The 15,698-nt window shown below is 30.2% G+C and overlaps 1 protein-coding gene across 23 annotated transcripts in view; it reads left to right on the forward strand.

Moving 5' to 3' along the window:
* Positions 1-15,698, forward strand: part of LOC129952865 (serine/threonine-protein kinase MARK2) — a 141,281-nt gene that overhangs the window by 98,751 nt on the left and 26,832 nt on the right. For 18 of the 23 annotated variants that reach the window (XM_056065759.1, XM_056065761.1, XM_056065762.1 and 15 more), the window contains exons 2-10: positions 3,124-3,339; positions 7,232-7,452; positions 7,527-7,808; positions 7,880-8,073; positions 12,718-12,830; positions 12,975-13,155; positions 14,471-14,588; positions 15,160-15,287; positions 15,362-15,521. In XM_056065759.1, coding sequence (XP_055921734.1) covers positions 3,124-3,339; positions 7,232-7,452; positions 7,527-7,808; positions 7,880-8,073; positions 12,718-12,830; positions 12,975-13,155; positions 14,471-14,588; positions 15,160-15,287; positions 15,362-15,521 — 1,613 coding nt within the window. The remainder of the gene's footprint in view (positions 1-3,123; positions 3,340-7,231; positions 7,453-7,526; positions 7,809-7,879; positions 8,074-12,717; positions 12,831-12,974; positions 13,156-14,470; positions 14,589-15,159; positions 15,288-15,361; positions 15,522-15,698) is intronic. The other 5 variants (XM_056065783.1, XM_056065773.1, XM_056065782.1 and 2 more) reach the window with 3 other exon arrangements.

Genomic DNA, 15,698 nt, shown 5'->3' on the forward strand with positions numbered 1-15,698 from the left:
GTTCAATCCCTGCCTGTGTCACCTTAATTTAAAAAAATGAATTTTCGCGGGTACTGTCTCTTGCGAGAAATTGACAAATCCTTCAAGAGTAATTTTTGTCAAGTAAAAGTGCTTTCTCAAATTAGCCGTTCGGGTTCGGGCTAAAATTGTAGGTCCCTTCCATTCCTGACAACAGTACTCGCACACAGGAATGGTTAAGAGTTGTAAGTCAATAGGCCCTGGTTCACAACAGACTGTTGCGCCACCCAATTAAATTAAATTAATTGGTCTGCTTACACGTAGATTAGAGCTGATGCTTGAAAATATTTTGGTCTTAAAGGAGTCAACAAAACTTTAAAACTGTGGAGAGAAAAATGTTTGGTTCTTGAATTGAGTGAAATAAGTGCATTTAAGTACATAATTTCTCTGAATATAAAATAAAAACAAACTAAGATAAAGAGATAAGCGGAGAAGATACTTTTGTGTGGCAGTCACAAATTTCACGTTTCAGAATCTCTTTTCACTTCAGTTCTCAAGAGATTCAAAGCTATTATATTAATATATATGAAACGTGCACTGTGTTTTTCAATAAGCCATTAGTTTAACAAAAGTGTCACTTTTGCTGTTTTTGGAACATTTATATTCTTGAAATTCGTGTTTAGATCTCAGTTGTTGAACATCCGAAGCAAACTCACTTTAAAATTTAGATTTCTTTAATTTGCTACGACCTTAAAGTTTTATACAACAGAAAATCAATTTTGAAAAAAATATGTTGCCCGACTGCAATACCTAGAAAATAATTTTTTCTCAAAAATTTAAATGCCACCAAAAAACTTAATATAAAATTGAAGATATCTTATTCAAGGTTTGTCCTTAAAAACCTGAATATTTGCTCTTTTTCTTTTAAACAAATTTTATGAAAATAATTTTAAGCATTACTTAAGTTACAAAAATTTGAAATGTTTTTTGACAGCAAACCACGTGTCGTGAAATTACTAACAAATCTTTACTTATACAATTCAACTGTGTAAGTTTTATGGTCAAAATTTGATGAATTTGTGCTAAGTTTTTGGAATAGAACTGAAATTCAGATTCATATTATGTTCTTGGCCCAGCCCTCAGTTAAAAGTGCTACTTTTTGCAACAAAGTTTAGAAAGTAAAATACAAATTTTGTTTTCAGATACATACATATGTAGGTACAAAAAATAAATGCTTCAAAGTATAATGGGGGTCATATCCATTAACTCAATACGATTAATTTTGAATTAAATAGAATTCCTACAAAAATACAAACAAATTATCTCCCGAGGGGGGGGGGGGGGCTCATGACCCCTACGACTCCCCTCTGGATCTGCTATTTTCATCCTATTCCTCCAGAACGCAAATATTTTCTGAGTTCATCAAACATAAAGTGATTTTTATTTACAATTTAAAACGTATTGGAAAGAGTATACAAACATTTTAAAAATATCTTACAACTCTCCATACTTTAAGGACAAAATAAACTTATTTTTAAACTCAATCAAAAATAATAATTTTAAAAAATTTCTGAAGTATTATTTATTAGTTTTCCCTGGCCAAAAAAATAGAAACGAATACAGAATGGTACTGTATTTAAAGTTCATACCAGACATATTCTTTTATTTAAAAATCAAATAATGTTGGTGGTCCTTCCATTAAGTATATTGTATAATGGAAATTATATTATTTTTACAACTGTTATGAATACTTGAGTTCATCATCAACTTGCTTGAAACATCGTTGATTGGAATGCCCTCTTCGGCAAGAGGCATCATTTTGATGCTTAGAGTCCTAATTTAGTACACAGTTTGGTTCAGTTTTTCATTTAATTCAAAATGTTGGCTTAGTTTCAGATGGTGACGAAAAAAAAAACTAGCAAAAACTCAGTGTTTCCACTTAAATCCTTAACTATCATCTTCGTGCACTTGGGATCGAACTAAAAGTTCGCTGATCGTCTGACATGATATTCCATTTTGTCTAATTAAATTTGTCATTGTTTTTCTAAACAGAAGATCAAAAACTCTAGATTTGATCCCAAATACACGGAGATAATAGTTATTAATTTTGTATAATTTTTGTATCGTTTCAATTATTTTTTCCGTCACTGTATAATTGAAGAGCTGCGTTGTAAATTTCATAAAGATGACAGCTCATATAAATCCAAATGCAAACAAACTTATACAATTTATACTAAACTCAACCGCTAATAATTCTTTATATTTTATAATGGAGCCTTTAGTGCATTCAGTGCAAAATGTTTAACCTTTCTTTTCGTTTTTCTAAAATGTAAATTGCCTTTCATTAGAATACGGGCATCCGAACATGTCTAAAAAGTGACAGTTCGTGAAAACAAACAAAGCAAATACACTTAAGCCGACCTATTAATTGCTTTTTTTAAAAGAAACATTTTCACAATTAAAAATTAAAAGGCTCAGTATGCAGTCAGTTTTGTCCATCCTTTTAATTCTTAAATTCGCAATAGTTCATATAACTAAGCTAAGTTAATTTATAGAATTTAGCTTTTTGAAAAAATAAATTAGTACTATTAGAAACTTTTCTTAAAGTCCTATTTTTGATATTTGGCTTCTGTGTTAAAAATTCCAATTAGAAAGTTCTTATCGTTACATATTTTGTTACGTTAACTATTTTATCTTGATAAACATATGTAAGTATGCATCTTTAAAATGTTTGTATTAATACCCACGAGACTGACGAGAATGTCATTATTTTATGTTTTATTTTTTTACTAAAGCATTTGTTAAAATGTTAAATGAAAATTATATATAATTTGAAAGGTAAAATATTTCAATTTATTTATTATTATTAGAAAATCTGACTAAGTTAATTTATTCGTCTAGTAAAAATATGCCCAGGCTGATGAACTTTTTAAGAATTTTAATCATATAAAAAAATGATTGTTAAAAATAGCATTAATTTCACTTATTTTTAAGTAATTGTGTTCCAAAACAAAAAAATATGCCCAAACTAATGAAATTTTAAGGTACGAGTATTTTACTCGTATTGAAAATTATTATTTGAATTAGCATTAATTTCACTTATTTTTAAGAAATTTTATACCAATTATGATAGATTTTTTAATGTTGTATTTATTTTATTTTCAGGGTTCACCTAATATGCAGATACGTGGGGGTGTGCCAATGCGTTGGCGTGCCACCGAGGAGCATATTGGAAAATATAAGCTGATTAAGACGATTGGAAAGGGTAATTTTGCCAAAGTGAAATTAGCTAAACATCTGCCAACTGGTAAAGAAGTGGCCATTAAAATCATAGACAAAACTCAGTTGAATCCTGGGTCGCTTCAAAAATTGTTTAGAGAGGTAAGCAAAGAACTATTGATATAAATATTATTGTTTATGATGTTATATTAACTCGTAAATTTAAAAATCTCTACGCATTCAAATAAATAGCATAGCAAACAGAAAAATGCATTTAGTGATTTTAAATATATAAAATCAATAACTTAAACGTTAACCTCGTCTAGTCAGTAACTATTCAAAGATTGCATAGATTATATTTTGTTAAAATATACAATATTTTTATTCATTTGAAACCTTACTTGAACAACGAAAATAACTTACATTACTCTAAATATTTCGAAGATTTTAATAGCAAATGTATTCTAGTAGTCAAAAATAACAGACGACTTGGAAGAGCTTTGTGTTAAGAATACTTACAAAAATATTAGCATACATTTTTAAAAAATTGAAAATAAAATTACTCTTATAGAGATTGTTCATCAAAAAAAATACTTTCGATGTACTTGAATTGTAATGATGTATAATGAGTAAAATTTTCTTAATAGTAATAATCATGAAGAGATGATTATTGAGGATTTAAATATTCGTATTAGTGTATATCAGAAGCCAATTTATTTAAATAACGATCTGTTACCTATGGAAAGAAAATCTTTAGATACTTCTCTGAATCAAAATGGTGGTTGACAAGAATTTAGCACACTTGTTAAAGAAAATAAAAACAATTAAATTTTCAATTTGTTTTCTTATTATGAAATTAGTTATATTTTATTTATATTAAATATACATAGCACTAGGTTTTCATAGTACTTCATCAAATATGTTTACCATCTGTAAGAAGAAAAAATTATGGAATGTAGAAAAATCAATTTTTTTAGCACATTCAACAGTTTCTTGATAAAATTGTACTTACCGTTATCAATTCTAAGTTTTTCTTAGTATTTGGTAGGGAACCCTTTATTTTGCAGTACAGAAGCAATTCTTCTTGGCAAACTTTTAACCAAAGCCTCACATCGTGACTTTGGAATTGCATTTTGAATCTCCTGCCCAATTGTGTTAAATTGGTTGGTTGGTTCTTTTTTCTCAATGTGATGTTCAACATCATTCTACAAATTTTCGATCGGGTAAAGCTCTGGTGATTGTGCTGGCCACTTCAAAACGTCGAGCTTATTCACCCCTAAGGCACACTTCACTAACTTTGAAGTGTGTTTAGGGTCGTTGTCGTGTAAAAAGTGCCATAATAAAGGCAAATTGTCTTCTGCGTAGGGTATCATATGATCCAACAGAATATCTCTGTACACGTTCTGTTCCATTTTGGTGTCAATTTTTACGATGGGGCCAACGCCGGCCGTGCCATGAAAAAGCAGCCCAGACCATAACGTTGCTTCCACCGTGTTTTACCGTCCTAATGGTGTATCTTGGATCATATTCCCTGTTTTTTGGCGCCGAACTGGCAGAATTTGGATTCATCGCTCCAGAACACGTTTTTCCAAAAACTAATTGGTTTGTCGTAGATTGTTTTCATTTATTCGGCGTCTTATGGTCCTTGAGGAAACATTTACTTCATAGTTCGTTGAAAGTGCCTTTCGAATGGCACTGGAGGTCTTAAACGGATCCTTGGTCGATAACCTATAAATAATTCTATCTTCATTTGTAGTTGTCTTTCTGGCCCGAGGGTTGTGTTTAACGTTTTCAATCACTAGAATTGTCTGTTGCTGTCCACCTTCTGACTTCATTTTCAAGATCAAACTTCTTTTTTCCTTTGAACACAATTTTCCTTTTGCCATGACTAATTGATTTTTTTTTTGATTTTTTTTTAATATAGATCATTAAAGGAATATTTAATTACCTCAAAAATTATTATTTTCTTTTAAAAAAAAAACACACAAAATTAAAAATACACTCTTTGATTGCAAACGGGCTAAATTTATGTCCAGCTCAAAACAACGCAAATCACAATCTTTCTTTTTTCGCAAAACGGTATTTCACTTTTCAATCATTTACACATCATTTTTATTACCATATAAGGTAGTCATAGTAACAACATAAAAATGAACCGTTACTTGCAAGTAATAAAGAATTGAAAGTAGAAAAATACTTGTACCATTTTTAATGTGCTTAATTCGTGTCCACTACTGTATGTCTTATCAGAGGCGATTGGTTGGGCATAACAGAAACTTTGAAGTACTTCCAGCTAATTTCTCGCCGAATCTTTTTATTCTCGTCACTTGCACTTTTGAAAAGTTTCTAAGCCAGTCGGCAGTTAAAAATATTAGGTTGAAATGGAGAGACAAAAACGTAAATATTTAAATTAGAAAGATAAGTCAACATATGGAAAACTTGCCTTAAATAGAAACGACCAGCTTATAAGTAATACCAACTTCGAAACTAAGTATATGTAAAGATTCAGAATCTTTTTGGAATACTGTTCGTTTTTTAAAATGGCCAGAATAGCAATAATGCACTTTCAATTGAGGTAAATGTTCTCGCGACGTATTATGAAAAACTTTTATCGACAAATCCGATTTCAAAAATGATTAGTTTCGCCATCCCAAATGTGGTCAACACATAATAATTATTCCATTATTTACAATGATGGAATTAAAATCATACCTGATAAAAATGAAAATTAAGAACGCGTCTCGTCCTGAGGTGTCCCACTTAAGTTCTATAAATATGCCACTCCGGAGTTTTTGGCATACATCTTAAATTTCTTCAATAGTTCCTGAATACTTTAGATGCTTCAAAATTTCAGCTGTTTTTTTGTATGAAAGGTGATCGGTATCAGGCAGAAAACTAAAGGGTCCGCCATCTAACGTTTTTTTTCAACTAGTGTTTATTTCCTGAATGGTAACACTTAGCTCATGTCTGATTTGACAGATAATTAATTCCTTATCCTTCCGCCGAACGAATATTATTGTGTGTACGCTGGAACAACGCTGAGAAATATTGCGACATTATTTTGATAATCATGGTAATGTTGCAGAATGTGTGTGAATTTGCGTACGGATTTTGGAAGAAGAGAAGCACCGTCAGCTCCGTCTGTTCTTTGTCTTTTTAAAAAAGTGAAAGAAACTGGCATCCTTATCTATAAACCAAAGCGTGAAGAGCCAAAAACAGTGCATACACCCGAGAATATTGCTGCTGTGGCAAAAAGTGTGCGTATAGCGCCATCAACATTTGAGCGGGTATAATAACAAAATTGTCGCATTTGAGCAAGAAAACCCACAGGCATACATTGAAAGCCGATACACCCAAAACTAGTCATTGTTTGGTGCGAACTTTGGTCTAGAGGCGTAATTGGCCCATTTCTCTAAGAAAATGAGCAAGGCTTGGCCGTTACAGTCAATGGTGATTGCGCCGACAAGCCAGAAACAATTGATGCTTTAAAGGACAATATTCGTGAAGCCATTGGTGAAATACAGTTGTACACAATCGATAATGTGCTTAAAAATTGGACCGATAGTGTAGGCTACTGCATGGCCAGCCGAGGCTGCCATTTGATTGAAATTATTTTCCATTATTAACAGGAAAGATTGTACTTTCAATTAAAAAAAATTGAGAAAATATTCAGTAGTTTTTTTTTTATAGCATTTTCAAAAAAAAATATTTGGCGGACCCTTAATGTATAGAATTGATTTGAATCCTGTTTGTTGGCTTTGTAACCTTGATTAGAATCCAATCCATTAAATCCAAAGACTCGATTTTATCGGAAATTTTTTCGTTAGAAGATGCATCAATATTTTGGATGGTGATTATAGGATATATTTCTATTTTTTTCACCCAAAATATTTATTTAAACAAGAAATCACCACCACTACTTTTGATACAGTGTAGTGTAGTGTACTATTAATTTCTCTTCTTTCTTTTAATATTGATTGATTTTTTTTTACTAAAGTAATTTACGAGTACATTACAATAATTATAACTACTTTTATTCTTCCTTTATTTTCAGGTTAGAATTATGAAAATGCTTGATCATCCGAACATTGTTAAATTATTCCAAGTTATTGAAACCGAAAAGACCTTATATCTTGTGATGGAATACGCATCTGGTGGCGAAGTATTCGATTACCTGGTGCTGCATGGTCGTATGAAAGAGAAAGAGGCACGCGTTAAATTTAGACAAATTGTATCGGCCGTACAATACTGCCACCAAAAGAGAATTATCCACAGGTTAGAATATTAATTTTCTTATTTTTTTTCTAACATACGTTATACGTAATTTTTGTGTATGCTTAAACTTACAGAGACTTAAAAGCTGAAAATCTTCTTCTGGATAGTGAATTAAATATAAAAATTGCCGACTTTGGTTTTTCGAATGAATTCACACCTGGTTCGAAGTTGGATACCTTCTGCGGTAGTCCACCATACGCTGCACCAGAATTGTTTCAGGGAAAAAAATACGATGGGCCAGAAGTTGATGTCTGGTCATTAGGTGTGATACTGTATACTTTGGTTAGTGGTTCATTGCCATTTGATGGTTCAACACTTAGAGAATTACGAGAGAGGGTTCTCAGAGGCAAATATAGGTATTAGTTGTCTGGTTATCAAATTTAAAATTTAATGGTAATAAATTTTTGTTTGTTTTTTTTTTTCAAAGAATTCCCTTCTACATGTCAACTGACTGTGAAAATCTCCTACGCAAATTTCTTGTATTAAATCCAGCTAAACGTGCTAGTCTAGAGACTATCATGAGTGATAAATGGATGAATATGGGTTTTGAGGATGAGGAACTGAAGCCATACATTGAACCTAAACAAGACCTAGCCGATCCCAAGCGGATAGGTAAGACGGGTACTGTACACATAACATTTTACCACTACGTGATTAAAATAATTAGACAAACGAAAATTATTGAAAAAAAAACTTCAGTTAAATTAGATTGACTTAATGTTGTGTTTTTTTTTGTTTGTTTTTAATTTTGATTATAAGTTGCTCCTTTGGAGAAAGTTAGTTCTTAAATGTTTGATGTTGTTACGTATATAAGGTTACATTTTAAGTTTCTGTCTATCTATCTATCTATATGACTATAAGGAGGCTTTATTTCGTAATTGTCAGTTTCCTAAGTCTATGTAATATTTTGTAAATGCTTTTTTAATAATATGAGTATTTTGTTGTTATTGTTTATTATGCCTCATTTACTCGTAAATGTTATTCTTTTTCTAAATATTTTATTATTATTACAAAGCTCTTATTTAGTTTTAGTGGAATTATTTTAATTTACTGCAACCGTTATGAACGTTGGAAAGAATGTGGAATGGCTTTTAACTATATTTTTGGTTTGTTTTTGTTTTTGTGTTGTTTGAAGTAGAAGTTTAAAGTATAATTCGATTATGTAAGTAGTTTTAATTTATAGATGGGTTTCTCAAAAGTCACACAAATATTTTCAAGTGGTTCACTAGTTTCAATTTTAAACTAACATGCAGTCATCTTTTCCAAGCATTGAAGAAGTCTATCATTTTAGATAAAACATTTTGGGAGTGGATGCAAAGCTTTAATACGAATAATGAATGCTTATCAAAACTTCCAAATCTGCATATTTCATTTCACTAGAAAATACTTCTGTTAGGGCATTGGGAACTAAAATTAAAACATATTACATATGCATATATATTTGAAATTAAATTATTTGCATCTTAGATGGCAAAAAATAAAAAAAAAATGGTCTAATACTCCATGCATAAATCAATCACCAAATTTATGTTGTAAAATAAAATAATTTTGTGTTTATTCCGTATCATATACATTTTTATCCAAGATTTCTTTAAGTTATAGAAATTAAAAAAAAAATTGATAATTTTACCAACATCTCATAACCTTAACAATTGTATTCGTGTTGTTGGCAATTTATGCAAAGGTTTTAGGTTATACCCTTCCTTCCATAATAACTTTGTATATGATAAAAATTGTCAGGAAGGTATTTTATTCTTATACAAATTTAAGTGAATTTTCCTGCTACTTGATATCAAGTTATCAAATGTGGACACTTCCTCCAAAACATCGGTTAATAATTGATAATCTTATAGAAGGAGAAGGATTTGTATGTAATATGTTCAATTCCCTAGAAATATGTGGTGTGAAGAACATCAAAAGATATTATTAATTTTTTGCTTTACATATGGAAAAAGGTGAACACTTTGTAGCCTTCATTAGTATTTTTAAATAAATAATATAATTTATATTTTTATTGTTCATATTCCACGGTTATTATAATGTTGTGTAACCTGAGTTCATTAAATCCACATAAGGAGTGGAACAAAACACTCCCTACAATTATAAATAAATTAAACTTGTATAATAAGAACAGTAGTTGCATCCGTAAAGTTGTATACATTTTTTGTTGTATTTCAATAAAACACTTAAAACATAATTTAAAAAAAGCAAACAGTAAAAACTGATATTAATTGTATGTACTTCCTGTTTATTCTTCAATCTTTATATGTACGTATGTTGTCGATAAATGATCATCTCTTTGTCTGTCATCCACACACATCCACCAAATAAAAACGTCCAGTTTGGTCAAACTGTAATCATAGTGACGCTCCAAAGATTTGGAGTAAGTGCGGTAAACCTATTCCTATAAAATTAAAAAAAAAAACAAAATTGTGTTTTATATTATTTTTTGTTTAAATTATTTATTTCCAAAAACAAAACAAAAATATATGTAAATTAAATTTTTTAATAAATTTTTTGAGAACTGAATGAGAGCTTTGTTGATAAAAATTTTGTTTTATATACATTAATTCAATATAAATGTTTAAAGCTTAAGTACCTTATTTTAAGTATTATAAACTGCCACAGAGATAATTTTTGTAAGAAAGTACTTCTATTTGCGAATCACTGAACTCCTAATGACGCTATCGTCTTGTTTGTGTATTTGTAAAACCAAAAACTTAGTAATGTATAATCTTGAGAAAGCAAGAGTAAGTTATAAACCCTTATTTTTAACGTTAAGTATTTTTAAGTGTAGGTTGGATCTAACTCGCCAAATAACAAAAAAATTAAAAGCCATACAACGGGCACAGCACAGTGAGTGCCATCCCTATTTTCTCTATCTTCCACAGTTGCATAGCCGAGCTTATGAGTTAAGTTTCATTACGAATGAATTGATGCGTATGGTATAGGTTGTACATTAGCAGATTATTGAATTAAAATTTAATGTTTTGCATCACAGGAACGAGTCGATGATCTTCACTGCTAAGTAGTGACGGTTATCGAAAGTATTCGGTGTTTCAATTCGGTGAAATTTTTTATATCGATTTTATCTGCTTTGGTTTTAGTAATATTTTTTTTTGCAATGACTGGAAATTATAGAGGTCTCAATACACATACCCGGTGTCCGGATTGTTAGAACGGGTATTCCATGAAGTCCAATTTATAAATAATATGAAAAATATCGAACTTCAATATTGTTCGATATTAAAACTATAAAAATTAATACAACAAGTGTTTTTATAAAGAAGTATATAAATACAAATAGTGAACTATATATAACACGGATGATCGGATATCCCCGCTATTGTTCTGAAGAGGTGTTTTTAACACTTTTTCATCTCTCCTACTCCTCAGGTCTCGTTCCGAGTAGATGTAAATACTGGTGTGCCCCAGTGCTCTGTCATGTCTCTAGAAATGGAAATGGCGATCTCAAGACAACCTAGCCTGAGATCCAATTGGCGTTTTAGTGCGCCGTTTTAATACTGTCTTGTCTCTAATCAATACATTGTTTCGATGACTATTAGCTTTTTATATTCCTTTTTAGACTCAACATATGATAAGATCATTAAATTCCGACCTAAAGAGCATTGTGCAATGGGAAATTAAAAAACCTTGTGGAATTCAATGCTTCGAAACGCTAGGCCATTATCCATGGATGGCACTCTCCTCAATAAGACTGAAAATTTCGATATTGTTGGTATCATCATCACTAACTACCTCTTGTGAAACGATCACATATGCAATGTCGCCGGAAATGCGGCAAGATGTTTGGGTTTCCTAAGGCGATTCAAGTAGTTTTCCTTCCTTTTCAATCTGGTTGTTATCTACAAGACTTATAATACACACGTCAAAAGCTTGAATATAATTCCAATCATTTGGCTGGTCCTTCAACAACATACTTAAGCCTCTCAGACAATATTAAACGTAGAGCATTTAAATTGATTGGAGATAATATCATCATTGGTTCATTTACGTCGCTTGAACATTGTCCTTACGTTTCTTGTCTCACCCTTTTTAAACGTTTTGCTTTAAAGAAATAGCCAGCTACATTCCTTCCCTTAAAAAGTTCAACCGTAATATACGCGCTTGTAGATGTACTTCGCGCATGTTGAATGTCTTACACTCTGTCTTTCCCACTCATTACAATATTCAGGAATTCAAAACCAGTACGCAGCGCCACTTCCTTTCAAACACTCTCTCCCTTTGCTAATGCTTAAGAGTGTTCGCTTATTATATATAAAAAACAGTTTTATAAAATGTAAAAGCCAACAAATGAGGAAGTAAAACAGTGTTTAACAATCAAACATTATTTTCCAATAATTAAATTTCATGGAGAAAACGAGTCTTCTAGAATTCCAATGTTATTTCGAATAATTAAAATATATAATTAATTCTCCACGTCTTTCTAATTTCGAAAACGTACACAAAATTGTAATTGCAGTTCATTAAAGTCTTTTTTTTTGGTCCAAATACATACAGTTTTGTATACACAAAATCCTGTTTTTTTAATAGTAACAAATGTATGTCTTACTGCATTGTAATGTTATATGAAAATGAGGTTAGAGATCTGGGAGCAATAGCGGTATGTAAAACGTACGAGATTATCGACAAAGTCAAAAGTCCATCAAGAGTGAATTTCAAGTTAGATCTATTGCTATAATAGGAGTAGTAACGAGTTGTAAATCTTAAGGCCTTCCTGTGGCAGTGTTTAAATATCACTTCAATATAAATTTTAAATTACATGATTACCAAGAACTTACATAATGTACTTGATATTAATATTTTCTGCGTTCCAATAAGCTATTATATTCATTATATTTTGGCTGAAGTTAATTTGTTTTTAATTTAAAAAAAAGCTCATTTTTGAAGAAAAAAATTAATGTCATGTAGTGTAAATGTTTTTTGTATACAAAGGACATACATAATACATATGTTTAGAAAAATGTAAACGTTGTAAAATAAATTTATTTTTGCTTATGTTTTAAACGTAAAATATATGTATATGTATGTTGTATGTAATAGTTACTTATTTATGTAAACATTTTAAAGAACAAATCTATTTTTTACTCTCTAACTGATATAATTTATTTTCTTTCTTTTTTCATCGAAAATTCAACTTTTATGCGTTATGGTAACTCAAACAAACAAACACAAAAAAAAACAAAATGTGAATGATATTTAAACTTGTGGGTTTTAATCAAAAAAAAAAATTAAAATTTGTAGAAGCTCTTGTTGCAATGGGTTACAATAGGCAAGAAATTGAAAATTCGTTGTCACAAGTTCGCTACGATGATGTTTTCGCCACATATTTGCTTCTAGGAAGAAAAAGCACTGATGTAAGTCAAAAATTTTTATTTTCAGTTTTTTCACATAATATTTCTGGCTTTTAAATTTGAATAATATGTGTAACAATGGTCGTGTTTAGTAAGAAATTATTTTTAAGGAAAATTATTAATTTAAATTGCATTTTCATTTCACAGCCCGAAAGCGACGGATCCCGATCAGGGTCTTCCCTATCGCTTCGTAATATTGCTGGGAATGATGGAGCTGCCGTTGGTAATTCATCCGTACAGAGTCCAACACATCGTGGCGTTCATAGGAGCATTTCAGCTTCCAGCACGAAGCCAAGTCGGCGCGCCTCATCTGGCGCTGAGACATTACGTAAGTGTATTCTTTATTAGTGTTATATTGTTTCATTCTATTTTTGCGAGTTATGGTTTCTGATGCGGTGCAGACAGCTGAGCAAAAATGGGTTTTATTGTTTGATTTGGTAACAAACTGCTATCTATTACTTTTGCTGAACATTACTTTTGCACAAATGTATTTTACTTTTTTATATAAATCACGTTCATTCATACATTTATTTCAAACTATATTTAAAATTAATTAAATCACTTCGAATATAAGAAAAAAATCTTCATTTGGAATTTCGGTGCAGGTTTATTTTTTTAAATTTAAATATATTTGCATGCTTAAATTTGAAAATCCTTTGAACCGAATTTCCTTCCACAAAGTACTAATGTTTTTTTATAATTATCATACATTTATGTTAAAAGATTAATTAATCGTAAAAGGTTTTGAAAGAAAACAACATAGCAAACATTCACGTTGGTGTTTTATTAAAAAAAAAAAGAAGACAAAAAACAGCATATTTGTTAGTTTTTGTAATATTTGTAATTTCTAAAGAAGATGATTTTGAAAGTTTTTATCTTGAAGAACAATTTCAACAATAAATTTTTCGATTGATATAAACAAGATGTTTACAAATTTTACAAGTTGTTTTAAAATGTTGTGTTTGCTTTGCTTTTTTTCTACTTATGGAATAAATTTAGTTTCATAAGAAACAATCCTATACTGGCATAAGAAAATCTACACAAATTTAGCACTCCAACATTAAAAGATAAAGTTGTACTCTGAATAAAACAAAAATAATAAAGTTGCCTTTTAATAAAAATAACAGGTTTTATTTTTGTGATATCAATTAAACCGAAAAATATCATTTTTTTGCTAAAATGAAATAAAAATACACTCATTTTAAAAGCGCTATTTACAAAAATGCTTCTCAATTTGGTTTCTTCAAACAAAACATGAAACTAATGCAGGGTTGTAATAAGTTAATTATACAGTGGTAAGATAAAAGTATATTTTAAATTTGTCAATTCACTCATGCATTTGAATAAAAACGTAGAAATATTGATAAGTTCAATATAAATAAGAATGCACATAAACCATTTTAAATGTTTTTTTTTAGCAAAGCTTATAAACTAAATGAACTATTAAAAATATCTTGATTTATTTTATTGCCTCATACATAAAAACACAAGCATTGAAAACTTTCATGTTTCAAATTGGAATCTTGATTAGCTTGTTAAAATTGATATATTTCAAAATCAAAATTCAAAATTGTCCCATACTAACAAGATATATATCCCCCGCTCAAGCCCAGCATCATAATTCATCGTTTTTTAATATTCAGAAATATTCCATCGTTTTATCACAGGTGTTGGTCCAACAAATGCAGCGGCAACGGCAACTCCGGCAGGCAATAATCATAGCGGAACTGGAACTGGTACAACAGCAGACCGGTCTTCAATGTAAGTTTGAAATCATTTTTTCATAACAACTGGGCAAAAACCGTGTCTTAAATAATTCTTTTAAGTATATACTTTTGCTCAAACGGAGAGACATAATATATTAATGTTTGTAGTTAGATTAAGTTTTCAGTGAATGTAATATACATATTATTTGCCTGAACTTAAATATGTCATATTAATTGTTCTTAATTGACAAGTTTTGGAAGATACACGTATATTCCTATTTTAACAAAAATATTTCAAATGTAATTTTTTAAAATATTAAACTGAAATTAATGTTAAAACATTTTTGTTAATTTTCACAAATATTGTTTTTGGTCTAACTTGCTATAAAATGTATACAAACAAAAATCGGATTAGTTACAGGTTTTGCCTTTTATTCAAGGTTTAAAGGTTAAAGCCAGCAAGTGGTTCGTGATTCATCTTTATTTTAATTGTCATTGTAATTTTCATAGCATAAACGGTTTCTGGTAAATTTTCATGTCTTACATCCATTGAAAATGTTATATCCTACCTGCAAAAAAAAAAATATTTATATAATTAAAAACTGCATTTACTATATAATTTACAGAAGTAGTAATTTTAAACGACAAAACACCATTGATTCAGCAACAATAAAAGAAAATACTGCTCGGTTAGCAGCACAAAATCAGAGACCCGCATCAGCAACACAAAAACCAGTTTCAACCGGAGATAGTTGTAAGTTCAGAAAAAATATTATTTCTTTAAGGTGCAATCAATCAATATTTTATATATTTATTTTAATTTACTAGCAGTTACCAGTCCAGCAAAGCCTCGTTCGTCATCAAAATATGATCCAACAAACGGAAACCGAACAGTCGGCCCAAGCGGTATGATACCACGACGATCAACGACTTTGTACGAAAAGACTTCATCAACGGAGAAGACCAATGTTCTACCAACAGAATCAAAGTACGTTCCGTTGAAAATGTATAAGATAAACAAAAAACCATTCCTTAAAGTTCCACTCTGTTTCTCCATGTCCCTGCCTTGTTACTTATTTTGTTCATATCCCTTTTATATTAGAGTGGATATAATTTTTAATTATCCGATTTTTAGCCGATACCAGTTTATGTTTCACTATTAGTC

This window comes from Eupeodes corollae, chromosome 3 (assembly GCF_945859685.1).
Source record: "Eupeodes corollae chromosome 3, idEupCoro1.1, whole genome shotgun sequence".
NCBI lineage: Eukaryota > Metazoa > Arthropoda > Insecta > Diptera > Syrphidae > Eupeodes > Eupeodes corollae.